Here is a 27,999-nt window from a genome sequence, read left to right as displayed (position 1 = left end):
ATTTTTAAGTGCCATCTCCATCTGACATTCAGGTCTGCCAGCTCCCAAGTCATAAGAAAACCAGGTAGTGGTAGATGCCTAAGTACCTTGATGGAGTTTGACATGAGTTGGCCAAGCACTGGAGAGGTTGTGGAGTCTCCATTCTCAGAGATACTCAAAGCTCAGCTGGACTCTGAACACTAGAGGTTGAGACGTCAGCCTCGTGAGGCTCTTCCAACATACGGACATCTGTGATCCCTATGACGGTCATAATGTCGCAGTGGCCACTTACGCTGTGCATACAGATGTGATACTCTATATGAGCAATGTCAGCCAAGCCATTTACTTAACCATGCTATTGAGGGAGGTTTGAAATTGTTCCTGTTTCTGTACCGCAGGTGAAAGCTGTGCACTGCAAAGCTGGTGATACCGTTGGAGAAGGAGATCTGCTGGTGGAACTGGAATGATGTATTGCCTCCACAGTGTTGAATTAGCTAAGCCTTTATTGTTTTCATCCACAAAGTAAGATTAAGATAATTCAACACAGAAAATGGACAGTCCTATGCACAAGGTTTTATACAGACATATTTATTGAATCAGTGGTTAAGACAGCAAACACAGATGTTAAACCTTGGCAACAGATCCCAGATTTTTACTTCCAGAAATACTTGTACATAACCTTTGTAATTCTTTGATTTTTTTCAGGATCAGATAAAATCAATAAAATACCATTTCTGCTTTAAAACAGGAAAAGCCTCTTTTTAAAAAAAGGAAACATAACAAAAGCCCAAATCTGACTTGTCTTCTCAGTGGTAACATCACTGGTTTGAGGCCCCAGCCAAACAGTACAGAATGGTTGGTGGGAGTGAAAAAACAACCAGTGAGTGAACTGAGCAGCTTTCCTACACTCTGTGTAAGCGCTGAGCAAGTACAGCCAATGCTCTAAATTCTGATCAGGTTTACTGTTACATTTTGAAACCTTTGTATAAACTAGATTTGACTCACACGTTGGATGTTTTATTTTGCTAGTGCCAACTTTCCCTATGTATTTTCATTTACAGTTGGCTCCGTACTCAGATCCCTACCACCCCCTCCTCCTTCCTTTATCGTCTTTCTATTGGAGAAGAGGCTGCTTGGAGACCTCATAGCAGCCTTCCAGTATCTGAAGGGGGCCTACAAGGAGGCTGGAGTTGGACTCTTCATCAGGGCCTGTAGCGATAGGACAAGGGGTAATGGGTTTAAACTTAAAACAAGGGAAGTTCAGGTTAGATATAAGGAAGAAGTTCTTTACTGTGAGGGTGGTGAGGCACTGGAATAGGTTGCCCAGAGAAGTGGTGAATGCTTCATCCTTGCAGTGTTCAAGGCCAGGTTGGACAGAGCCTTGGGTGACATGGTCTGTTGTTAGGCGTCCCTGCCCATGGCAGGGGGGTTGGAAGTAGATGATCTTAAGGTCCTTTCCAACCCTGACTATTCTATGATTCTATGATTATTTGATGCAAGTCTTTACAGAAGGAGCTGTCACTGTCCTTGAATTCTCTTAGCCACCCCAAGGTAGTGCTGGGGGCATTTGCTGTCCCTCTGGTCAACCTTCTTCCTGAACTTATAGAAAAGGAAGACCAAGTGCCTGATCTTTTGTTGTGCAGAGGCTCTTACTAAAGACTGCCTGAAGAACTAGAACTGTTCATAATACAGTATCCGGCTGGAAGAGCAGTGTATCCAGTGTGGGAAACCAGAGAAGGCCTGCAGAGGAGGAAGACTGACGTAAACAGAAGTGAGAGGGCTGGTGACTTGGTCAGAACAGGTAAGAAAACATGGGCTGTTTTTTTTTTACTGCTCACTCAGGAGCTCCGTAACACAGGATGGTGAAGATACCAGAAGTTTACTGGGTTCAAAAGGTTAGTGTGTGGTTAAGAAAGGCTTTTTCTTCCATTAATTGGTTTAGCTCAGTAATTCAGCAGCTGCAGCTCACTAGATGTAGTGATACCTCTGCAATCCCTGCACACTACAAGCATCATCTGTGTCCCTGTGCTCTTGCCTAGGCCTCTGCTGCTGCCCATGCTGGGCCAGGACACTGGGCTACTCCTGCCTTTGGTCTCACCTTCTACAGCTGCTTTTTTAACGTACCTCCTGCTCTCACTTTCTTGCCTCAGCTGTGCAGAGTCATGGTGCTTCCCAGAGAAACCCCTCTGGCCAGAGGCACCTGGGCCTTACCAGAAGGACAAAACCAGTCTGTGACAGGGCTGGTGATTTATGTTTAACCAGGAACATTTGTGATTCCGCTTGGAACTTCTGACTGAAGAGGCATCTTGCACATTATTGAGACACTGCGAACAGTACCAGGTGGCCAAGGGGGAATAACGTAGTGCAGGGACTTGCTTTGTTAGTTTACAAAACCCATCAAGGTGAGTAAGGAAGAGTGAGTAGTAGCTGCCCTTCAGGAAAATTAATGCTTTTGCAGTAGGAGAAACTGAGGCAGATACCCTGTAGATCTTCCTACCAATCTCCTTAATGCCATCTTGCCCTTTCCAAAAGGAGCACAGTTCAGCTTCTGCAGGTTGCCCTAAACAAAAACAAGTATTGCGAAGAGACGCAAGTATTCTACTTTAAAATTGCTTAAGTTGTTATTGCAACAACACAAGTTTTCTGTCTGTCACTTAAATGAGATGCAGCAGTGCCTACTACTGATAAGTTTAGGCTGATTCCTTACCCTGGACCCCAGGGCTGATTCCTTACCCTGGACCTCCTCTGGCCATCACAGGGCTACTGGCAGTCAAACAAAAGTACAGTAGTGTTCTTAATGACATCCCTAGTACATTTCATTGTACTTTGGCTCACTGCATGGCATACATTCCCTGCTCACATCCTTTTGGCAGCTTTGTATACTCTACAATCTGTATGTACCAAACACTGCAGTTGACGGAAAATACAAGGCACAGGAGTGTAACAACAGAAAGCTGTGATTTCCCCAGATTGTACAGAAACCAGCGCAGTTGGTTGGGTCAGGGGGACAACAGTCATCTTTCCATCTTTTTTTTCCCCCTGTTTAAATGTTGCAGTAATCACAATACAGGTCCTTTGGATGTTTTATATCATGCACAGAAAATCTTTCCCTCGATAGGAAATGCAGTTTGCATATGGTTGCAAGTAAGTTCTGCATTAAAGTGCTTGGCAAAAAGTCACCTTGATAGTTAAGTGCCTGCAACAGCTGCATCTGCCATAGTGTGATGGGCAGCTGAAAATAGGTTTGCTTTTCCTGGTCCCCAACACCCCTCCACCACCCCCACCTCCCCAGCCCCTACAGTCACTCTGAACTGAAGTGGTACCTAAAGTGCTTAGAATGCTAAATTTAAAATATGATTTTAAATGTAATTCTCTTATACTCTCTTAGTACTTTTTCACAGTACCTTATAAAACTAAACAGGTTTTAAAAATACTCCCTTCCAGTTCAGAAAAACATTGCAGTACAGAGTAAGAATAGTCTTTAAATTTTCTCTATTTCTCCAGCCATTTCGTGTTTGTCTTGAAGTGCATAGTACCTATATTGTCATCTCTCCTGGTTTACATTCAGTAACCTACTAAACACCATTACAAGTCAATATTAAACATGAGTTGTGCTTTAGTTTGCTTGCAGACATGACTTTTTAAAATCAGTTTCAGCTGTTAGTGCAATCGTATCATTGTTATTCCACCCACCTTGGAGAACTACACAAGAACATTTGTCAATGCACTGAGGCAAAAGGGGAGGGAATTAAGAATTTACAATTAGACCACAAAACCGATGTGCACAGATAGTTATTCTACACCTCATGCAAACCCAGTTACTCGCAGGTTAGTGGTGGTGGAGAGGACACTGGCTAGCCGGGTAGGAGTCCCCGTCTGTGAGTCTACAAGACTTCAAATCTAGCGCCAAGGCTCCCGGGTTGGGAAGGCTACAAGAGATCCTGCATTTTAATGAAAAGGCATTACAGCTTTCCTGGAAAGGTTACTGATCAACACGTGCTTAGTACTATGTCTTCAGCCGGGCTGCATCACCTCCCGTGTTTAATCCCGGCTTTCACGTAGGACATAGGAGAGGCCGTGTTTCCCTGAGGAGTCGTAACTGTCATGGTAGGGGAGGCCGACCCACTCGGGCGGGTATGTCGTTGTGCTGTACACAAAGCACTCTATGACGCCCTCGGCAGCTGCCCGCGCCTCGCCCACCCCACCCTTCCCTTCCCACTCCACCACCTCGATTCTCATCAGGGTACGCTGGTACATGTCTGGGCAGCCTTCGAACTCATCCAGGAACTGCAGCATCTGGTCATCAACTGAGTAAATCTCCCCAGCGACGTGGTGTCCTGTTCCCGGGATGTTCAGCATGTAAGGAATGTTGTATTTGCCTGCAATCACCAGCGGGTACTTCTCCACTGTGCGGCCCCGTCCTTGGAATTTCGCTAGCCCCTTGGCTGTGTTGATCATGTGCTTGTAGTTGGGCTGGCCCTTCTTAAGCGTGCCGTAGACGAAGACACGAGCCATCGTACCTGCAAAAGCAGCTGAAAGACAAAGGTGTGTATTACCCACATGGCCTCTTTGGCCAACATTCTGGAGAACCTCACCCACACCAAGACGCATTGTACATACAAAGACTGGGAGTGCGCAAAGGGGGCCTTGTAGTCCTAAACCACATTTAAATGTCATACTAAATCCGATTATCTCTTGAAACTTTTCAGTCAAGACATCTAACATTGAAAAACAGATACCAGGGGCAAGTCAGCCTTGCAGTTCTTTGCTGTAATCACATTATAGCCCATGGTTCCTCTTAAAGAATCCTCAACAACAGCCAATGTATTCCTGAGTCTTGGCAAAGCTCTGAACCTTTCTTCATTTTTCTCTCTTGCACCATGACAGAGCTGTGCTGCAGCAAGTAAGTGTGTGGTGTAATGCTCAGCAACACACAAAAGCAAATTTAACCTGGGGTTTAAATGGGATAAAAGGCTGGCTTTACTGAAAGGTAAAGGGGGGAAAAGATACCTTCATCATTCCTGGGTTATTTTTCATGCTGTGCTCCGTTTATCCCCTGTTTCTGATGGGCAGAGGCAGTTCTTGCACTGTTTGATGGTTTCCTACATTTTGCCCTCCATCACCAACTACTGGGCAGAGCTGCCTCACCCACAGCTGGCTGGCTGGGCCAGACACCCAACAGCAGAGGAGCACCTCCACCTCCTTTTGGAAAGAGGGTCATTGAACAGTGAATTTCAAGTTTGAAAAAATCTTTTAAACAGACTGGGAAAAGAAACTTCATGTATTTCCTCCTATTTGCTCTTATTTTAGCAAACTGTCAAATCAGGTTGGGCATCCAAAAGGGTACGTTGCTGGCCAAGAGAGTGTCATTGAAAATCCTCAGTAGCAAAGCAACTTCCCCCTTGGTGAAGTAAACAGGTTTTCTCTGTAACAGAATTGTTTTCCAAGCAAAAATGGTTTGTGCCTTTATTTACTGGCAAACTGCTTTCACTTCAGAGAGAAAGACTGCACTGATTTCCTCCCCGTATTTTATCAGATATACTTCAGCGTAATTTATCCTTCATGACATAAGCAAGTTTTTTTTTGGATGCAGCTCATTCCCTCACAATAAAAAGAGCATTAATATTCAGTCCATTTGACTCCCTTTTATAAGAAAAATCATTACCTTTCATATTGTGTTTTGAATAACAAACACAGATCCTTCAGGAAGAAACTTGTCCCAGTGGGGATTGAGAAAGGATCAGAGTTAAGCACTGAAACATGCAATTAATTCCCATTAGGGGATTAGGGCACTCGTGTTCACTTTGAATCAGAAAAATGAATTGTGAATTAAATTGTTCGCTACCAAGAGGTTACTTGTCAGAGTTAATAAGTTAAAAAATAAAACGGGAAACCTAAAACGCACATGAAAAGCTCAATAGTGAGTGGTGCATCTGTAAGAAAAAGATACGCTTCATTTCCATTAAACAAAAGCTCCATCCCTACTGTAAAGCTGGAGATAAGCTTCCAAAAAGTTTACAGGGAAGAGTGTTGCCACTCCTGAAATTGGTGAAAACGAAGTACACATTTCTGATGGTGCAGCAGACCGCTATTTGGAACCATTACTGATTTGAAGAGAACCCATCATCCTTGGGCAGGACCCACAAAACTCACCACCACCATCACCACCAAAAGAGAACTTACTAACCCCAGTCTGGATCAATGTTTCTGATGCAGCATTTGAGCAGGTGAATTCAGCAGGCAGTACAAATGGAGATGGGGTGGCAATCTGACATTTCAGCCACAGTCACTGTAAAGCCACGAGGCTGAGGAACCGGTAGAGCTGTGGCTTCACAGGCAGGCAGCTGTTGAGCTCCTCGTCACACCGCTGTGGTCCACAGCGGCCCGGCTGCTCACATGGGGTGGGCTGGACACAAGGACTTCTTCTATTAAAAAGCCAACAAAGCCACAAAGCCAAGCCCAGCCAACCCTGGCTGAGGAGTGATTGAAATCAACTTGGTAAGAACATCTCCTGAATGCTGCTTCATATAAATAAGACATACACAGTTTTCAGCGCAATAAATCTGGTCTGCTGTGTGCCGCGTGTTTTGTTGCAGAAAGGCTGTTAGATGTATTAGCATCATTTCCAGCATATCATGGGCTTTCAAAACATTTTTAGCCACCTTGTGGCAGGAGAGTAAAGAGCAGAATTTTATGAGGGTCATTTCACAGACTTCCACTAAGCAGCTGAAAAGAGTTATAGACAGCATCCCTTCCCTGAATCACCAACAAGAAGTTGCCTTTTCTCACGTCATCCAGTTTGACACTTCTTACCTACAGTAACCCACCTAAGAGGAAAAGAAAGCCCACCAAAACCCAAACAAAACCCACCCCAGACTCTAAACTGACTATTAGCTGCTAGGACAGGACAAACCCATTCAGAAAGTATTTTAATGAAATATTCATGCCAGAATCATTAAAATTTAATGGCACTGGGAAATACAAGTGAAATCTGTACATCATCTCTTCAAACTATTTTTCAGCTATGAAAGGCGATCTGCCAAACTGCTCACAGATCAATCATTAGTTGCTTCCTTACATGAGAGGCAAATAAAGTGACTATTTCAGGACCATGCAGGTGCTGTTGGGTGAAAAGTGGCTTGTAACTGGCATCAGCCAGCAGCCTGGGTTGCTGCTTGGCATTGGTGGTAGGGCTGCATCGCTGTACCCACGTCTGTCCTTGCCTACCGGTGTGAGTTTTAGGTCAGGGCTTTAGTTTTTCCTCTTGAGGTCCAACAGCTCCAGAGCATCAAGAGAGGGATGGACGGCCATGGGGCCAGTGGCTGGCCCAGTCAACATGCACTCACAGATGAAGCTGAGCTGCTGCAAACTTGCTCTTTGCTCCCAGGCTGTATCTAAAACAAGACCTCTCTTCCCAAGCAGCAGCAGCTTTGACAAAAAACATTGTTTCACCACAATTCAGACAGTTACAGGATACCACAAGCTTCTTTTGAAAATGAAACCAGAAATAGGAGATGCACTACCCGGCTCCAGGGCTGTTTGTGATCATCGTAACAGTGGTTTTGGGTTTTATTTTGTCAAAACTTTTCCTCCCAACTCAGAAAGTATCCATTTCTCTCGCTCCATACAGTAACATTATTTTCCCTTGAGAAAAATCCTGTGCATTGGCTCGGTGACCAGATATAGTTACACATTAATTCTTCAGAAGTTTCTTAAAACTGTAGGAAACAGGTGAAAAAACAAAATGCCTTGAACTTTAAACTTGAGCCCAGTCTGTTTGAATGAAGCGAGTTTTAAGGTCACTCTTCACTCAATGCTAACTTTCAAGAAGGACTAACATGCCAGAGAGGACTCCTGGGACCGCATCCTGTTGGTCCTTTGATGCTTTCATTTTGTTGCTTGCTATTTTCTTTATAGCACAGACAAGGGTTTCCTGCCTGGGCCGACCCCTTTCCAACCTTGCTGAATACCTCGGAAAAAGTTTATGGCAAGACACCTTTCTTACATTAACCACAGAGGCACCAGCAAAACGATGGCTCCTTTGAAATCAAGAGGTTATGTCCTCACAGCAGTTGTCCGCTCAGAAACTGTGAGGTGCTGGTTTGTGAAAATAAGCAAGATATTAGAGTAACCAGTGCCACGCTGGATGCTACTGGGCACTACCTAAAATATCACTTAAGCTACTTTGCAGATACTTTCAGTTTCATGCTCGGATAGTTTACATCCCAAACCAACAAATATGCATGCGCTTAAGCAGGAGTATCTTTGAATATCTGCCAGGAGGCAGAGTGAGGATGCCCTCCCTTTGGATAAGCATCAATCACAGTGCTACTCATATGCCTCAAAGCCATTCGGCATCACAGCAAATATTTGCCTTTTGTCTGTTTGAAACAGTTTCAGCTCACTTTCAACTCTACTACACAGAGAAACTTCATTAGACTAATTTTTACTACAACCAGAAAGAGCTTAATTCCTGAAGCAACTGTTAGGAGCAGCTCCAGAGGCCGCCAAGTGACAATCAGATAAAACCACTACATGAACATGTGAACACACTGCTAAGACTGATTAAGAGGCTAAATATCTAGACAGTGCAGAGACAGGAGGGGATTGCCAGCACATCACAAGGACAAGAAAAGGAGGATGAAGAAAATAGAAAGTCAATGGATGTGGACAAATTGAGCTGGGAGGGATGAGGGTGGGAAGTTGTCCCCCCAAGAGAATATATTATCAGTATTACTAAGTATTGACTGGTTTGTCCTAATATTAAATAATATTGTATGGGTCTCAGAAGATAGAATATTGTATCAAGGTCTTGCTACCACAATTCAGAAACCTGTGGATTACAAAAGTAGTTAGAAAGAGCTCAGGGACTGTTTTTTAGGGGCACAGACTGAACAAGCAGGAGCTTAAAAACAGCAGCTGAGGAGATGAGGCATAATCACCTACAAATACGTAAAGGTTTCACAGAAGAGACAGTGATTAACAGCAGATACCTCCAGAAAAGCATAAGAATGGGGCAAGGCAACAGTGATGCATTTCTAGACTTAGGTGAGATCCTTCCTAAGCCAGAGGTGATGAGCACTGTGGTGCATAAAGACTTTTCCCCTGCAAACCACATGCAACAGCAGCAGCACACAACAAGCGGCTCCACACCTTGACTCCACATGAGTGCATGAGATGCAAGTTGCATTGGGGGGTTTTCCCTGCCACCTCCTTGCTTCATCTGATGGATCTTTTTCCCAGTCAGGGGTCTCCATACACACCCTCTGTACCACCAGATACTTTTCAGCTCTTGCTCTCTTCTAGGCTGATGAATCCACATGTATTTAAACAGAGTGGAAAACACTCCTTACCTGCAACCATCTTTGCCACCTCTTCTTCTAACTTTTCTGGTTCTCCTATAGTTTTTATGAGATAAGGAAACTAGAACTCACTTACTAGAAACATTTGAGAATGGATAAACCATGGATTTATACAGGGATATAAATCATGTCTCCTGCTTTGTTGACACTCCTTTCCTCCAATACATTTATGAGTGCTACAGAGCAATGGACTGATGTTTCATAAGAACAGTGATATCTCAAACATTTTATCCTTGAGTGGCAACTGGGGTGTGCAGTGTTCACTGAAAACTCAACTCTGTTGAAGCCTTTAAACTGGAACTCTTGATAAACACCTATTTGTCCAAAATATCATGGATGCTACAGTCAATCTTGACTCAGGGGAAAGGCAGCAGATTAGATGGCTTCTCAAAATCCTGCTCAGCATGGTGGGTGTTATGATCCTATCTCAAGAACATGATACAATTCATTTAAATTACATAGATAGAAATGTCTCACCTTTGCACTTTTAGCTTAGATGCTTAAACTGTTCTATCTACAAAAAACAGGGAAAAAACCCACAAAAACAACCAAAAATGAAGCATTAGCAGTAAATGCCAGATTGCTGTTACAGGAAAAAAGTAGAAAACAACTTTTGATAGGGCAGCCCTGCTATGCCAGCCCTGTTCCCGGTACCGTTTTGGATGCCACCGTGAATTTGAAGTGGTTTCTGTCATTGACATGCAGAGCATAGTGCAGTGTTTCAAACCGCCGACATCCTGAAACTCAGGACACAGCCCGCAGCTTGGATGGGTTCCCCTCAAGGTCAGCACACTGATTTACATGCCAATACCCAGAGAGGTCAGTTCGCTGTTTTGGACTGAGAAGAGCATCCCAGCCTGTGGAACACAGCAAACACTTTGAGTACCTAAGCTTGGGAATGTGTTTTTCTACACTGAAAAGATGGTGAGAGAGAAGGGGAAGAGAGAAAAGATGGGAACTTGTGCGAGATTGTGAGGTGCCTTTCCACAAGGGACAGGGCAATGGCTGCACAATGATGCTCTGTGAGGAGTGGAGAGGTGCCCAGGTCACGGCACAGCACTGTTCCATCATCCCACAAGAGTGCAGCTTAGCCTGGAAAGGAGATGATAAATAAAACTGATAATTCAGCAACAGCAGCCTCCTGCTAGCAGGAGCCTGTGGCTCTGGAGGCCATCTTATGCCTTTGCTTAGCTAGTGTGGAGATGCCACAGCACAGGGCTGCTGGTGAGATGTGCTATGCCCACAAGACACCCTGCCGCCACATGAACATCTGGTGGTGCCTCTCAGGCAGCTGGACATCCCAGCTGAACAGCAGGAGGCTGCTCCTGCTAGTGGCTCCACAGATGCTGGATGAACCGAGGTGCCAGAGCCTTGGAGCACTGTGCAGAGGGCTGCAAAATGATGCTCCTTAAACCTTGCCAAAATCAAACAAAATCCAGGTGCTAATCTGGGAACAGTGTCACATAACACTGCACTATTTTATCTCCAGAAACCACCTACCTATCCCAGCATGGACCAGCCACTGAAACATAAACCTTTGACCAACCTGACAGAAATGAAGCATCAGGAGACCTGGTTTTTATCAGCCCATGGGCCAAGGAAAAGCAATTCACACACATTTGTAACATCCATATATACACACAGGATTTTCTACACAGACTCATGCTTTGCTTGTAAAGTGTTAATGGCCCACAGAAAAGGAGAGATGAAAATTATAACCAGCTGTACTTAAGGAACCACCAGATTTAAATACAAACAGTATTTTAAATGTTCAACCAGGAAGGATACAGACAGTGTGGGGTAATGGCCAAGTATGTTCACACAGGAGGGTCATACCAATTTTGCGAGGTCCAGAAAGAGTAGTGGATAATAAGGTGTATCTATGCTCACAGAAGATAAACTAACATTAATGACTTTTTTTATTTGCACATATGCTGGTAGGTAGCAGTGCAAGAAGGAGAGGTCTGTCTTGACATTTGGAGGACCACAGCTGAGGTTACTGCACAAAAGGATGCACAAAAGCAAAAGTGGAGTATTCATATAATATTAAAGGAGAATGCTAGAATCACTGGTTTGTGGTTACAGCTCTGCAGCAAGTCAAACTGCCGGTCTGGAGACATCACTGTAAGAACAGTGGAAAATGAAGAATCAGCAAATCTTCCTTCTGTGATACATAGAAGTATTTTCCTTCCTCTTTATTCAGGTCAAGTGTTTTTAAAGCTAAGAAATGAATTACGGGGGTTTTCTCCCTTCCTTCCCCCTCACTCCCCTATGTTGTTTTGTTTTTTTTTTTTCTTTTTTTAAAGGGATATATGTACTTTCAGTCTATGAATCAAACCTGTGGAAAAGTGTAATATTTAACATGCGACATACTGGTAACAAAAAAGTCAGCCCAAGAGGCTGCCCAGGGAAGTGGCTGAGTCACCACCCCTGGAGGTATCTGGAAGACATGTATATGTGGAACTTGGGGACATGGTTTAGTGGTGGACTTGGCAGTGTTAGGTTAATGACTGGATTCGATCTTCAGAGTCTTTTCCAACCTAAATGATTCTATTCTATTCTAATTCACTAACTGCCGTTATTTTATTTGCCTAATTAATTAAATATATATGCAAGTCTTACTTTGATAAGCGATGTCGGTAGTTTAATAAAAATACTTTTTTTTTCTTAAGTGAATTTCACCTTGCAGCTCAATACAAGTGAAAAATAAAAATCAAATCCATACCTCAGCAACAAATCTCTTCCATCATTTTCTAATATAAGAAAATACAAACCAAAACAGAATATCAAATCAAAACTACAAAGAATCATGAACAGATGTATATAATTACTTCAGTCCCACTGAGGCATATCACTTCTGTTTAGAAATTAATACTGAGTTTGCTACAGAAAAAGATAGAGTCACAGACCATTATGAAAATAAAAATAATGAGTTAATTCAACTGTACTGGTCTTGATTTTTGTTCTCCAAGAAAGACTTGCAGAGTTCTGCAATGAAATCTGAAACATAGCTCACCTCCTTCAACAGCTAGGAAAGAATCCTTATCATAAAGTAAATACATCTACTGGCCTGCTATCTTCTACACAGAAGAAACAAACACATATTCAGGGCCATCCAAAAAGCCTGAAATGAAACTCAACAAGGCACTGAAGCAATCGTTTTTAGATCCAGAAAATGCAGTGACCAGAATCTCAAATACCCTCCTGCCTTGTAGAATCAAAGATAAGCAAAACGACAATAAATTCCCAATCTGTTTGTGTGTGCCCTGTAAGGATGTGTTGAATGAAAGGCTTACTTCCTGGTAAGGAGTAGTTTGGTCTCCTGGTACAGAAACAAGCTCTGTAGTCTGATGCAAAATTTAGTGCAGATCTGTATTTACTGAAGAATGAGGAAAACCAGCTACACAAGTCCTTAAATCTTCACCTGGAGCTACAAGAGGCTCATGAGAAATGCTGATGTAAATAATTCCATATCTATCTCTACTTAGATATACATTTGAAATTGCAGAAAAAAAAACCCAAACCAAAAAACAAACAAAAAACCCAACACCCCCCCCCCCCCCCCCAAACAACAAACCCCAACCCCCTATTTTAGTTTTACAATGGCATGTAGGATTTATGCTAACTGAAGGTCTCCTTGGCAGTGTCCAGGATGCCAGGAAGGAAGCCCTAATGAAAGGCATCTTAAACCAGACGTCTGGCTGTAACAGGAAAACATGTAACATTCATTTGAATTATATAGATATTTATATGAAACAGAATTATTTACAAACAAAATATTTATATAAATAAAAATAGCTTTATACGTGTTGTGCAGCCTCTTCTCAGTGACCTTTGAGAAGGAATTCCTGTTACTAACTAACTTCATAAAGGAAGAACAGAATCAAGTACTGGAAGTAAATGATAAGGGGAATAATATGCAATGTGGTTCTGAATGCAAAAAAGCCAGACCAGTGTCATTAAAATACCAAATATCTAGGAGATACCCAATAGGCATTCAGGTATCTAGGACAGCGTCCAACTATATGTATCCATTAATTCAGACTTTGTTTTGGGAAAAGAGGCACAGACAGAAGGCAAGGCAATATTACAATACAGAATGTATAAATATATATACAATATAAAGTGTTCTAAATGCCTCAAGCTAAATCTTAAGATGTAGCCGGTTCAGGACTGGAACACATTGCAAGCGAAGGTGATTAAGCCCCAAGTACAAATTAGCACCTTATCACCATGCTCCAGTATTTTAAAAATGGCTACAAAGAAGTTGGAGACTCCCTTTTTACAAGGAGTCACATGAAAAAGCAAAGGGTAAAAGTTAATCCCAGAGAGATTACAGTTGGACACTAGAGGACAAGTTTTCACAATGAGAACAATCAGCCACTGCAATAATCTCCCCAGGGAAGTGGTGGATTCCCCAATGTTGGATACTTTTTTAAGATTCAGGTGGACAAGGTGCTGGGCATTCTGGTCTAGGTCGAGTTCTTTTTTGCCAAGTAGGACCAGATGATCCTTGAGGTCCCTTCCAACCTGGTTTCTATGATTCTATGGTATCCTCTAACTAGCTTTAATATCTTTCCCACAGCAGCCTCCTCAGACACCCCAAACATGGGACAAAATTATGAGAAAACAGCATGGATAAACTGGCTACATTAGTAGTCAACAGAGCAGACCAAAGGGGATGCATAGATGTCAGCACAAAAAGGGTAACTGCCAGACTAGCATCCATTGCCTGTACAGTGGGACATGAGGCAGAAGTGACAAGGGAAACATCATATTCACCATTTTCCAAGGTTTGCTCTGGAAATGAGAAAAGAACCCACACTGGCTGCAATGGGCTTTATTTAATTTCTCTGCTTTATTGGGATCCCACCTTTCCAAATAGATCCCAAATACCCAGTAGTAGGTAGAGTATCCTCCAAGTCACTTCCTTATTCTTTACTTTTTCCAATTTCGCTGTCAGTGAACAGGATGGGGCGGGGGGACAGGGACGGGGGGATGGGACGAATAGCAAGTCCTAAGACTTCTGTAGCCTTCTACCTGAAACATTTCTGTTTGCATTGGGAGCTACATGGTACAAAACCAACTGCTTTTCTTTTTAGCAACTTTCCTCCTATTTTAAAATAAATTTATAATCACCATTTATAATTTATTGTCATGCCACAACGAAAGAGAAGGGCCTCCACTAAATATGAAAGAGAAGTCACCACTGTGCTTTTGAAAAAGACTGGTTCCATTGAAAGGTCTTGGCTCATAGCAACTATGGCTTGGGAGTTTTTCAAGAGGTAGTTCTGGGCAAACACTTGTACACCTTCACATCAAACACATTTCACAATGGCAAGCTTACATAAGAAGGGATGATTTCACAGATTAACTATATATATATATCTATATCTTATTTTTGGTCATAAGATAATGTTAACTGAAAATTTTGAATCTAAACATTACTCATACATTGTTGAAAATACAGAAAACGTTATTAAATGTCAGCTTAGTCCAATTTGGCTATAGAAAGTTACATTTCAGCTCTTGGACAAATCAGTCACTGCCCTCCTAATGCCACTCTCCCTACCCAAGTATCATGTAGTGCAACAGTCTGTTAACTCCAAATACTGGAGTAACTGATGTATTACTCTGAACACCATTTCTCCCAGATTTGCCAAACAGTATCTAGGGACATTTGGAAATCTCAGTTAATTTTACTTCTGCATTTCTTAAGCTAATACTCATGTAGTGATGCTAATTAAAAGAAAATAAATGAGAGTTACATCAGATATAAATCAATAAACAGTGCATAACAAGACACAGAAAGAAGAGAAACTGTACAAGAATTTCATTTTGTCGTTTTGATATGGCTTAAAAAGACAGGTAATGAACAAATCACTTCTGATTTTCAACACGTGAACATTTCTTTTAAAAGAGGTAACTCAAATCATTGTCAAATTAGAAAGCTTCATTAGCTCACTGCTTACCCCACGATAACTATCAATTAATAAAGGCATGCTTCTGAATACATAATGTATTACATTTTTTACTTCCAACACCTGGTGTCACCAGAATAACGCCGTATGTTTCTAAAATGCTCTGCAGTTGTGTGTGTGCGCTTTGATTTTAGGGCAGTAATACTTCGAAAGAAGTGGAACCATAGAAGTGATGCACACAGACGATTTTGGTGGTGAAATGACCATGACAGGTCATTTTAAAAATTAAACTTAGGGTGCCTAAAAGCCTTCATTCCTTAGTTAAGATCAAAAAAGGCCTCAAGTGAAACAAAATTTTCTTCATATTGTGAGCATACCTGTTCTGCAAAAAGCCTTTAACTAGTGACTTCTACACCAGAAGTTAGGTAATTGCAATCAATTTTTGTACTGGCTAATCACTAGTTTTCCATCCAGTCTAGGGCTGTATTCATTGGTTATTATGATGGTTCCACTGAGAATAGACAGAAGGGAGTGATTTTGATTGATTATTGTTTGGAGCTTCTTGGATCTCCAAGATAAATAATAAGTTAAGTATCAAAGAAGATTAATCAGTCTCAGTCTCTCCTTCCTTCTACTCTATCAGCAAGATAGAGCCAATAAAAAAAGCCTGACAAATTCATGGAAAATGTAGAGTCAGAACTGGTGACCCCGTATTTCATTAAAATAACGAGAAGCTACATGTACTGATATGCTTTAAACTTTAGATAATGGGCGTAAGAGAATGAAAGCTTTCTCAGCTTTTGATGCTTATTTCAAAACCCAAACAGAATTATGGCAGGCAGTTAGATCAACTAGCGTAAGATTTAAGTTGTGCTATGCTTTTAATATAGCTTTTCAAATAAATTAATGAAAGAATCCTGAACTTTCGAAAGGGAAGTCATAAGCTTGTTATACAGAGAAGACTGAAAATACTGTGGTATAAGAAATGAATGCAATACTTTAGAATCCAAAGGTTCCGAAGTCTCTATCTTGGAAGAAAATTCGGTATCAGAAGGCAGAGGAAGATGTGGTCAAGATCTTTATGATTAATTTTGTAAAAATGTGTTTCAACTGACACTTCCTGTCTGCTAATTACGCATGAGTTTTCTTCGTCAGACTGTCAAAAAGTCGTATTGTCTTTCAGTATTTTTTCAGTAAGATACAGGGACTTCTACACGTACGAGTCTGCAGGTTTTAGTGCAACCGTTGTGGATTTTAAAGCTAGAACAGAAAGGCTAGCACTGATACAGGGATTATTTTCAGGTGAACGCATATCTACGATCCATAGACTGGAGGAGATCCCTATGCTCCAGCAAGGCACTTAGTACCTCTCAGGTGATTTGTGTGACCAGCTTTTTTGGCGACAGAAGATCAAGTCACCTAAAAAGAAGACAGGCAAGCAATCCAACCTCAAATACTGCTATCGAGTAACATCACCCCATAGAAAGAAAAAAGAAAATGTCATGGAAAGCAGGAAAAAAGCTGAAACTTGAGAAGAAGGGTGCTGAGTCATTAAGAAAAAGCAAGCAATTGAGAGAAAAGCTGATTTTAAACAGATGTTAACATAAATAATTTTTAAAAGAGACTACCTAAGTTTGAGGGACTAACAGACAGGTTTTACATGCATGATTAATTTAGTATAACACCACCACTTGATCTCCCCAGCTTCTTCAGCATTTCAGAAGTAAAAAAGGAACCCCAACAACAACAAAACCACAAACAACGAACAAAACCAAAAAGTGACAAAAAGGACTCCCTAGCCCCTTGTCCCTTTTTAAAAGGAAAAAATACAATCCCCTCGCCGGTCTAAAAGGACTACTTTCTCCCATTTGCTCCCAAAAGATCAACATTCAGTGGTGACCGAATCAGAATGTGCTTAAACTTGACATGAACAGGAACAGAAATACAATTGAGAAGCAATACAGAAGTCAAAAAGGTTTGTGTATTGCTTAGCAGAGTAGCTTGGCATCTCCTGCCTGACCTGTGCTTAGTGGGAGAGGCTGAGTAGCCCAAACCACCTGGGTGAGGGTGATCAGGAAAAGACAGCCAAGACAGACCTAGGAGACACCACTTGGATGGCAACACCCACTATTTCCAATGTCAGTTCCTACAGAAGTAGGAAGGGACACAGACCTAGTACTGAAGCCTAACATTTAGAATACACACAGAGATACCTTCCCACCTCTACAGGTGCTAAGATGTGTGGATGCTGAAAAGCAACTATCTTGATCTATACTACTTATCTCAAGCTTGATAGAACTTTTGATGCTGATGCTCACAGTATTCCCACGAGCAAGCCAGAAAAAAAGATGATTTAACAAGAACTGTTGCTACTTAGGTAAAAAATGTTTAGAAAGACTATTTAATATTTACCAGAGGTTCATCTCAAACTGGACATATGTACAGTATTTGTTATATTCACTCCTGTAGCATGGAAATACTGGTAATGAAAATACTCAGGTATGTGGCAGATGCAGAATACCACAATGCAAAAGGCTGTGCACAAGGCTAATGAGACAGTGGCAAGGCCCTGCAGAACTGCTGCTCTACAGCAGCCATTCAAATAATGCCAGTGCAAAGTTCTAAGATTAGCCAGGAATAATCAACTGTATAAACAAAATCTGGGGAAAGAGGAGTGCAACAGCAGTTCTGCAGGAAGAGATTTGGCAGTTAGAATGACCATGAACTCAACACGAGTCAACAACATGGTACTGTTGGAAAAAATATCCTAATGTTTACGTACAAACAAGTGCATCACCAGTAAGACACGTGAACAGTCTGCTCTGATCTGGTGGCAAACTGAGCAGTATGGCCCCAGCTTTGAGCACTGTTCTTCTGGAAAAGTGTGATCAGCTGGACACAGACAGAGCATAGGTCAAGAAACGATAGCCTATGGGCGGTGGGGAAGAAGGGAGACTGTACTGCGATCACTTATCTTAGAGAAAATAGGGTTGTGCTTTAAATGTGTCAAAGCACACTGTAATAGAAAAAGAGAACCTGTAAGCTTCTTACTGCATCTACTTGGACAGAGGAGCCAATAAATTCCAAAGATGGGCATTAGGAAAGATTACTGGTAAGCACAGTACTTGGGAAGAATCTAGATCATCCAGGAGAGCTGGGAATCCTTCACTACTAACATCCTCAACAGCAAGTCTGTCAAATCTCTATCAGAGATAACACTACTTCTGCCAAACTTGCCTTTTGCCAAGGAACCAGATGAGACATCTCTTAGCTCTCCTTTAAAGGGCAAACCCCACCCCCCCAAAAAAAAAAAACAACAAACAAAAACCCCAAGGCAGTTTGATTCATATGCTATGCATGGATGGAAAGGAACACTAGACTCATGGACACTGTGAGAGATGAATTCTGTGGTCCAGAATCCATTAGATTCTTGCTATCTTCAGAGAGATTACTATGCTCCACTCCCTGCCTGCTTATAGATGGTACATTAGGCAACTACTTGATTTTTATTTTCCCCAGTAGCAATAACCCTAAAAAGAGAGAAAGAAATGCTGGATTCCCACCCACTGCTGCTCCATATAGCACTTCCAAAATACAGATATAATCTCAAAGGTGCTACATTGAACACTCTCTGACCCCACAAATCTTGCATTGCTTTCTGCACTGTGACTCAGCTTCAAAAGGCCAAACAAAGCCAAATACTCCTAAGAGACATGGGTTACAGCCGTTGACACAGAGGGCACGAATCTTATTTTTCTACTTTCTAGGAGATGGCACAGTCAAAGACTTGTTAGTCCTGAAGCTGGCTTTGGTTGGATTTGGCACACATGAAGTACGTCTGGCTCAAAGGCAGAGCAGTGCTGGGCCAGCTGTACATCTTTGGCTGATAAAAACACTGAAAGACGGCAAAGCTTAAGAACAACCCAGGACTGCGCTGCCACAGCCTCAGTTGGTGCACAACTGCTACTATTCCCTCTCTGAAGCTTCTGCTTTTCCATTCTGTTTTATATATTGTACGTAAAGGTAGCTATAAATCTGAACCTACAAAACAAGCCTTCTCTTGGTTTTGTCTGTTTTTCTTCTCAAACACTGTCTTCAGAACACAGATACGAGATTTTAATCCCAATTAGTTCTGAAATAATTGCTATTTATTACAGATTTCTTTCACAAAAATTACACCTTATTTATAGGCATATACTTAATTTGTTCTATTGACAGCACACTGATGACACACATCACTTTTTGAAGAATAATTGAAAATCTATGCCCTCATGCAGTTTTCCTCCAAGCTGTCAATGTGGTAACTGTAGACAAGAGATATGCTATTTTTCTAGATGTGCAAGAAACAATCTTGCACATGCATTTGTTCACAGACTGGTTTTCGGCATATGTGATCTTGCTCTAGATTTGCAGGTAAGTTGTTACATATGCACATGCGTAATCCAGAGCAATGCCATAGGTTTTATTCGTGTCTTTCTAAGAAACGTGTGATTATACTATGATAGCTCAGGCAACATGCTACAAAAATTCCATCTGTAGCAGCTCTGCCCACAACACAGAAATTATCAGAGCTGGGATGCAAGAAGAACTGTCTAAGTGAAGACTAAATTCATACATGCTGTTAATACTGCAGTTTTTAAAGATCACAAAAGCACAAGATTACTGGGGAGTTTATTCCTGCTGAGAGATAAAAATCATTAATCCCAAAACTGTCTGTTCCATTGTCACTGAAAATACTTCCCAACACTTTTCCCTAAACACACTCCCAAAGCATCACTAGTACCTAAAGTAAAATCCAGCTGATTATGTAGTTGGGCTGATGGTCTTAACAAGCCAGAGCTGAGAACCAAAGAGTGGTGGGGGAATGTCAAAGAAATAACCCATCTCACATATAATCTCAAAAATTAGCTTAACAGATTAATTTTTGACCTGTCTGACGTGGAACCAAATTACCTGTTTTGGTAAGGTCATGAAAGGCGAATTATCCTAAAGGCAGCATTACCTATTCCTAGCTTCTAGAATTATACCTACCAGGTCATTTCTTTGCTGCACCACTCTGCAGACCTCGCTTAAAATCAGGATACATCAACACTGATGGTCAACCACAAAAAAAACCCCAACCAAACAAAAAAAGCTCCCAAAGCCCCCAGACAAAACAAAAACCACACAAACAAAAAACCCCACCACACATATTTGATGAACCTTGAACTGAAAAGTCATTCAAGTTTGTCTTAACATTTAGAGCACAAAGTTCTTATATAAAAAGAGTAACTATAAATAAGGTTCAAAATTGAAATGTCAATGAATAAACATTTCCTGTATTCATAACTTGACTGTGATAAAAATACACCTCTGCTAAAGGCAGCTAAATCACACAGCATACTTGAGTTTTCCCCCAAAACAACAATGAAATGGAAGTTATGCATAAGACATATAAACCACAATTCGACAAATTAAAGAGATTAATCCATTGTTTTTATACATAGAAATTAGGGAAAAAGCTTTTTCTGCATTAGGAAGTTCATAGTCTACAAAATTAAAGATATTTGATGACACCCATTAATGCAGTAAACTATCATTAAGCATACGTAATTAAAAGATATAGTAACTACTAGCAGTTAAAGAACAGACTAGATGAGCAGATGGATCCAGATATATTTTGACCTGAATTTCTTGATATTTCGACAAGATAAAGGTAAATATAAACAAGAATAGAAGGCAGAGGAAAAAACAGCCAGCCAGCATATCTCATTAAGAAGCCCCATCCTAGAAAGATGAAAAACAACAACAACCTCTTTTCTCTCTCTGCTCACTTACTTGTCTTTTCAAATAGGTTTAGTTTCTGTTAAGCAGGTTTCCTGAAGCTTCATGTAACTACAAAATCACATTGCTAGAACCACAATCACAAAATAAGGCCCATCATCTTAGGACAGTTCAATAAAAAGAAAGAAATCATTAACCTAAAATATAATTGAAATTTTTATTTTATGCTCATGGTCTCTTGAATTTGACTCCTGTTAGAGCAGTTAAGAGAACAGGTTTCTATTTACAGAGTCTACAGAAGGCAGAGATTCTTCTTTCTGAGCCCTTCATATCACCTTCCCCAAAGGTACTCTTCCCAACTGGACAAAGTTCCTAAGCACATAACTTGGTGTTACTTTTTGTGTTTGAAATGAGCTTTGGGAAGCTTTAGTTAGATTTGGCCAGTGGCTGGATTCATATTCTGAAAGCTTTCACAGACAGTATGTTCGAACTTCATCACAGCAAGCACTGCAGCCTTAGAGCAGGTTAGTGATTTGATGTGTGAAATGTGTGCATGTGTGTATGATAAGTGTCCTGCTGGGATTTATTCCGTTTGTAATTTTCAGCTAAGGCAAAATTAAGCCTGGGGCTCCACTCCATAAATCACATTGAAACATTTCTCTCATTCATACAGTTTCTCAGTTATCTCCACATTTTCTTATCACAGTGGAGGCTTAGCTCTGTGCAATCCCATCTAAATTTCATTTAGCTATTCTCCTATGCCCACATCCCAGTGTAATATTTCCCAGAGTATCTCTGTGCCTCACAGGCAACACAAGACGAAACTGTATTTAGCATTGCAGAGTTATGTAGTTTGAAAACACTGGTTCAAAGTATACTTTGCCACACTTCATATATGTGTTACGCCTCACCCCCTTTCAGTGAAAATACTACGTAACACTGAGCTCAAATCCTTACTTATTCTACAGAAAATCTGATGGTTTTACTAAAATATAATGTCAAAGAAAATCAACAGTAATCAACATACACTGTTAAACATACTGAAATGCTGACACTCACTCCAAGATTATATTTTCTACCAGTAATCTCTAGTAATCTTTTCCTCTCACTTTTCTAATCTCTGTACACTTGTCAAATCCTCTTCAGATTTGTTTCTTTGCACAGAGTAAGTTTAGGCTCAAGGACTTCTTCAAACCACAGTATCTCCCTTGAGCACCTGCGCAGACATGCAATTGGGGAATACAAAAACATAATGCCTATATTCACCTTCTACCTGTACATCCAAGAGCATCACATCTCAGCTGACGATCATGGCTAGTAACTTTTACATTATTTTTCCACCTCTCATCTGATCATTGGTACCCAACTGCTATTGCTTAGAACTGTTTTCTCCAGTTGCCTCCAATCTTTCCACCCACATATTCTTATAACAGTTCATCTGTAAACAAGTCCTGTTGCGATCTTAAATCCAATCCCAAAAAAAAAAAATAAAAAAATCTGAATCCAGTACTTTTCAACTTGTTACTATGGATGCTTATGTTATTAATCCTCTTCTCTAGCCTCCTAACAATCCCATGAAGTATTTCCATTTGTCCCCAGATTGGAACACTCACAAGAACCTGCTGCCTCACTGTAGAACAATGTCTTCTTGGTCCAGGTGAGCTGGGTTAGTAATCCATACAAGAGAGCATATTCCGGCACTCATTCCACATACGACGCATATACAGGTTCCATAACCTCCTGAGCACAAGAAATAAAAAACAAAGGCCAGAAGAATGTCGCCACAGAAGGGAAGCAGGAGTTATGCAGGAAGACACGCAGAAGGATGGTGACTAGCAACATGGAGATAGACAGCATGCAGAAGAGCAATCACATGGTGTTTTACAAGCTAAAGTTAGGGAGATCCCAAAGAAGCGGCCAATACCCCTTCACTGTAAAGATGTTGACACAAACCCCATTACTTTACTGGGCAGTATCTTCCAATTGCACTTCTGGGCTTGCAAACTTGAGCCTGGAAGTTTTACTTGTTGTGAAAATACCAATTATTTTGTGTAAGTTCTAGTTTAAGAATTGTAGCTATCGATGTTAAATCAATGATTAAGCAGCCTCAAACACTTCCCTTCAATCTTGAAGCATATAAGTACTGTGTACTACCAGAACCTGAAATGTTTTATTCCAGCACCCACTGTGAATTGCAGGTCATGTGATTAAATAATCTAAAAAAAAAAAGAAGTAAAAAAAAAGAAGTAAAACCAAACCCAAAGCTAACACAAAAATTAAAAAAAAAAAAGCTAAATAATAAAAATAAAATTAGCTAAAGACAAGAGAATTATAACTTCTAAGGAAGGCCCTTTTTGCAGTTGATATACTTTGGCCTATCTACTTAGCATTTCCCTCTCTATTAAAACAACCTGCAATTTCTTCTAATAAAGCTATTAGGTAATGGAATTCTGCCATGGCCTTACTCTCATATCATAACTACCATGAATCCTTGGTTCATCACTAGGTCTAAATGTCATTTGAACCCACCACTATTGCCTTTCTTCCAACACAAACTCAAAACAGGACCCTTATTTCTTACTATGTACAGTCTCACTTCCAATACCATTTTTCTCAGCAATGTTTTGAAAGAAATTGGTTTATTTCTATTTTCCTTCTAGCTTTCAGTATTACTGTATATGTAGACTGTGTCTCTCTTGATGGGAAATAATCTAACCTTTGATTTCTAGAGAAATTCACGCATCCTGAGAGCAACAACAAACTTATTTCTGGAACTTAGAGAGGATAAAATTAACAACAAACACTTGGGTTCGATGTAAAAGAATTCAGAAAGAAGGCTACTAATAACTTCGTATGAGCCAGAGGGTAGTATTCACCTCTCCCAATTCCCTAAAGTTTGGAATCTAAGCTGGTTATTCAGGCTTCACCAGTCGATGTTAACAGATGTGAGCTCAGTCTCTTGCCACCCACTACAAATGAAACTCACATTTCAAATGCAAGTCTGTTATCTTGAAGAAGTAGATGAAAGAGGTGGGCAGTGGTGTCATACAAGCCCACAATTCTTATCGGTACTGTGTGTCAGCAGTAACAATAGAACTTTAATTATTTAAAGACCTGTGCGTAAATTGGTCTGCCTACCACAAGGCAAGATGTGTTAAATAATGTATTTCACTATATATGTAGACAACTTTTAGTCTTTGCTGCAGGAGCAGCAGCAGAGATACAGGTTGATACAAGAGAAAAACTACAGAAGATTTGAGTCCTGATCAGCAGCAAAAAGAGAAGTATTTTATACTACCATTCCAAAACACCATCTGAATGGTCCATGATACTGTTACCAGAAATTAACATAATGTCAAGTATTCCTGGGACTTCTGGAAAATGCAACTGCAAATTCCAGACCTGTGGTGAGAAACAAAGATTTATGAGTCCTTCCCCACTGAAAGTGAAAACCCCAACTGTTGTCAGAGAGCCAACACTCAGCCAAAAGTACAGCACAGCAGTCAAGGGAGCCATGTTTCCTCTGTCATCTCAGTGATTTCCCTTACTCATCCTTATCTTAAGGCTCATGAAAGAATACACCCTGCACTTTATTAACGGAAGCATAATCAACAGACTGAGGGAAGAGATGATCTCCATTTATCTAACCCTCATTAGACCACACCTACAATACTGCATCCAGTTTTGAGCCCCCCAGTACAAGGAAGGTAATGAGGAAGGAGCATCTGCTCTGTGACAGTAAGTTCAGGGAACTGGGCCTGTTCAAGTTGAGAAGAGATGGCTTTGTGGTGGCCAAACTGCAATCTTCCCATACCTGTGAGGTACTCTGGAGTGAAAAAGAGCAGAAAATTCTACATAGCTACAGATTTTGATTTAAGAACAGTGATGTACTACTGCTTGAATAGTTCTGGTTTTAAAGAAAAAGGTATTATGCACACTTTTTAGAAAGACAGAATGCAAAAGCTATTACATTTGCAAACTCAACGACATGACTGCATCCATACATTTCCCCTGTATCTTACTACCTGTGCAATACTTACCTTCTCTGTCAAAATGCTGCAAACAAAACATTTTGAAAGATGGGAAGAAAGGTAGCACCAGTTCATACAGGAAATGCATTCTATCGTGGCATGTGTTATCTGCTTAAGCAGTTCATGTTGCCCAAAATGTCATGCAAGTTTCACATTCAATCCTATATAAATCAACAAGAGTCGTTATGTGACCAAGTTCAAAGAGCTTATGCTTTTAGAGGATGAGAAACATACAACAAGACTTGATTAGGAATGCAGGGGTGTGGGGGGGAAAGTACAGTGCTCCATAAAACGAGATTACAAAACCTGCAGGTTTTGAAGTGTATTTTTTGCCACAAGCAGTAACTGTTAATGCTGCTTATGATCACACAGAAAAATAATTACTCCATCAAAGAGTGAAAGTGTACCACTTCAGCTAGTAGCAGAAGGCAAATGCCACAACATACTCCTGGAATTTATTATTCTCTTACTTCACTTCAGAAACTGCTCATGACTGCACCCTTGTACCTATACTCAAAAATTTAAATCATAGATCAGGCAGTCATGTAACTTCACTCCCCAAAAGTACCCCAAGAGCAAATGTAACCACATGAACAACAGAAAGCAGAACAGGCAAAAATCATAGTTACATCAGCAGTCTGATGAAAGTCATTTTCGAGAGGAAGCTTCTTTTGAAGTAGGTAGTTGGGTGACTATTGGGAGTCATGAGAATGTATAGACAGAGCCAGAGAAACACTGGTTGGAAGGGACCTTTGAAGGTCACCTAGCCTGGCCTCCCCTTCAGAGCACAGCTAAAGTCAAGGCTAGATGACACATTTCCAAGTAAAGAGGCCGTACTCAGCTAACAGTGGGTGTGAGAGACAGCAGGATGTCTGATGCAAAACCAGGCCTCGTGTGTACTCTGTACTCTCCAGAGGCACTTAGCTTTCCACATCAAAAATCAGTTAAGGAAAGCACGAACTGAGGAAGTTAATTGTCTGGAGTTAATACAGATACTAAATGAACCTCCACTCAAAAGCATAAGATCTACCTATCTAAAGGACAAAGAGCAGACACTGCAGACAATGAAGCATCCAAAGCAGTATTTCTATCCTAAACTGATACGAGAAAATGATCAGCAAACAACCTCTGATCACACATATAATTCCAGTGGTCTCAAAATAAGGTCATATACAAACTCAAAGAAACTTGCCTGCAGAGCTGATGCAGACCACCACAGTGATTTAGGAAGCGAGGAGCAGACAGACTGCAAGAACTCAAGCAAAACGAAGTATGACCCACATATTAAGTAATCAGTATTTTTCAGCAATAGGATGCAGATTTCAAACTGCTGTGTATGGAAAGGCTGTTTTTTTGTTTAATGTGAAACTCCCCTGGCAATTCAGGTTTTGAGACAGACAGTAACTGTGAGATCTGCTCTATTTAGCTTTTATTTACTGGCAGCACTACAATGCTGTAATACACTTCGGTTACACGACACGTTAGTTTTTATATGACATTGACAACTATGATGGAGCAAGGCCAGAAAATGAGTCCTAGCTGAGGATACCTATGCTATAACCAGTCTAGGTTTTTAAGGCTTTTCTCAGGGAGAGGGGACAAGAAAGATGATGTATGTCCGTTTTTCATTTGTACTCATGAAATTTAAAGCCTTTCTTAATGGCCTATGTCACACACTGAACAATGTTAATTGTCGAGAAATTGCTTTTCCAGGTTGACTGCCTGCTTAAAGCAGAGTATATAAAACAAGTCCACTCTTCACAGAGTTCTACATAAAACAACTTGGTCATGGGGATATTTATAGTTGTGCTTCTGCATGTTAAGTTGCTACCTTGATAATTTCAAAGCATAGCAAAAATTACAGAAGTAGCAAATTAAAACTCCCTGAAGCAAAACATGAGGAAGTTAATTGTCTGGAGTTAACACAGATATAGCTAAATGAACCCTGACTCAAAAGCAAAAGACTGACCTACCTCTAAAATGGAAAAACATACAGAAAAGGCAGGAGAGGAAACCCTTACAAAGACAAAAAAAGGTAACATCCCCTGCCCCTTCCCAATCTAATCCGAGCAATGCATGCAAAAAGACAAATGCTCCTAAGTGTTATCTTGTAGAGGTCTAGGTATCAACTGTCACAGCTTCTCTTAATCTATGACACCTGACCCATTTTCTTCCTGTTCTCCCTCAAGCTCTTGTTCTTCAAACTCACATCACTAACCCCTACAAGGTAAAGGCATGTTCCTAAACTGAGTATTTGCACCGTAATTAGCACTCCGGAGGATGTATACCAGGCGAACCCAAGGTTCTACCACCTCGGCTCCTCAGCAGCCCTATTTCAAGCCCAGGGTGGCGGGCAGCCCTCTCTGAACCAGGCTGCATAACTGCCGGCAGACCGGCCGACCCGGCCACACCACGGAACGCTGCCGGGGCCTTACGGGCCTGGCGCTACACGGACACCGCGGGGTAAAGGCAGCGTGGCTCCCGCCCGCCACCGCCGACCGGCAAAGGGCCGGCGGCAGGGCCGAGCCGCATGCCCGCCGCCTCCACCTCTCTAATGCCGGCAGCCGCAGGTAAACGGCCCCCTCCCGCCCGGCCGCCACCGCCGCCGTCGTCCTGGGGCAGGCCCCACCACAGCCCCACGCACCACCCCGACAGCCGCGGCGGAGCCCCGCCCCGCCCCGCCATCGCCTCATTGGCCGCCGAAGGCTCGGCCTTAGCGGCGTCACCAGGAGCAGGGGCGCGCGGGGGAGCCGTGTCACGTGACGGCGAGGGCAGGCCGCCCCGTCCCGTCCCGCCCCGCCGCTCCCCGCCGCCGCGGACCCCCGCGGCCGCCGCTCCCGGCACTCACTCGCCAGCGCCGCGGTCCCGCTGCGCCTTCGCTCCCGCCTGCGGCCGCCGCCTTCTGCCAGCCCCGGGGCGCCTCTCCGGGGAGTAGGTGACGGG

General features: G+C 41.7%; 2 protein-coding genes across 9 annotated transcripts in view; one reads left to right on the top strand and one right to left on the bottom strand.

Annotated features, from left to right (window-relative positions):
- Positions 1-724, top strand: part of PCCA (propionyl-CoA carboxylase subunit alpha) — a 276,456-nt gene extending 275,732 nt beyond the window's left edge. For all 7 annotated transcript variants that reach the window (XM_065677991.1, XM_065677989.1, XM_065677990.1 and 4 more), the window contains one exon: positions 378-724. In XM_065677991.1, the coding sequence (XP_065534063.1) occupies positions 378-446 (69 nt within the window). In that variant the 3' untranslated portion in view covers positions 447-724. The remainder of the gene's footprint in view (positions 1-377) is intronic.
- On the bottom strand, positions 552-27,999 carry GGACT (gamma-glutamylamine cyclotransferase). Of its 2 annotated transcripts, none has more exons than XM_065677998.1 (2): positions 27,905-27,999; positions 552-4,511 (listed from the first exon to the last, which is right to left on the bottom strand). In XM_065677998.1, the coding sequence occupies exon 2, from the start codon at positions 4,492-4,494 to the stop codon at positions 4,021-4,023; it is 474 nt and encodes a 157-aa protein (XP_065534070.1). In that variant the 5' UTR covers positions 4,495-4,511; positions 27,905-27,999; the 3' UTR covers positions 552-4,020. The 2 variants fall into 2 exon arrangements, with proteins under 2 accessions (XP_065534070.1, XP_065534069.1); XM_065677997.1 differs by lacking the exon at positions 27,905-27,999 and adding an exon at positions 22,639-22,750.

This window comes from Lathamus discolor, chromosome 4, assembly GCF_037157495.1.
Source record: "Lathamus discolor isolate bLatDis1 chromosome 4, bLatDis1.hap1, whole genome shotgun sequence".
In the NCBI taxonomy this organism is placed as follows: Eukaryota; Metazoa; Chordata; class Aves; order Psittaciformes; family Psittacidae; genus Lathamus; species Lathamus discolor.
This window is presented reverse-complemented; position numbering and strand designations above follow the sequence as displayed.

Coding starts and splice junctions, on each gene's coding strand:
- GGACT (XM_065677998.1), bottom strand. CDS start 4,494: ATGGCTCGTGTCTTCGTCTACGGCACGCTTAAGAAGGGCCAGCCCAAC.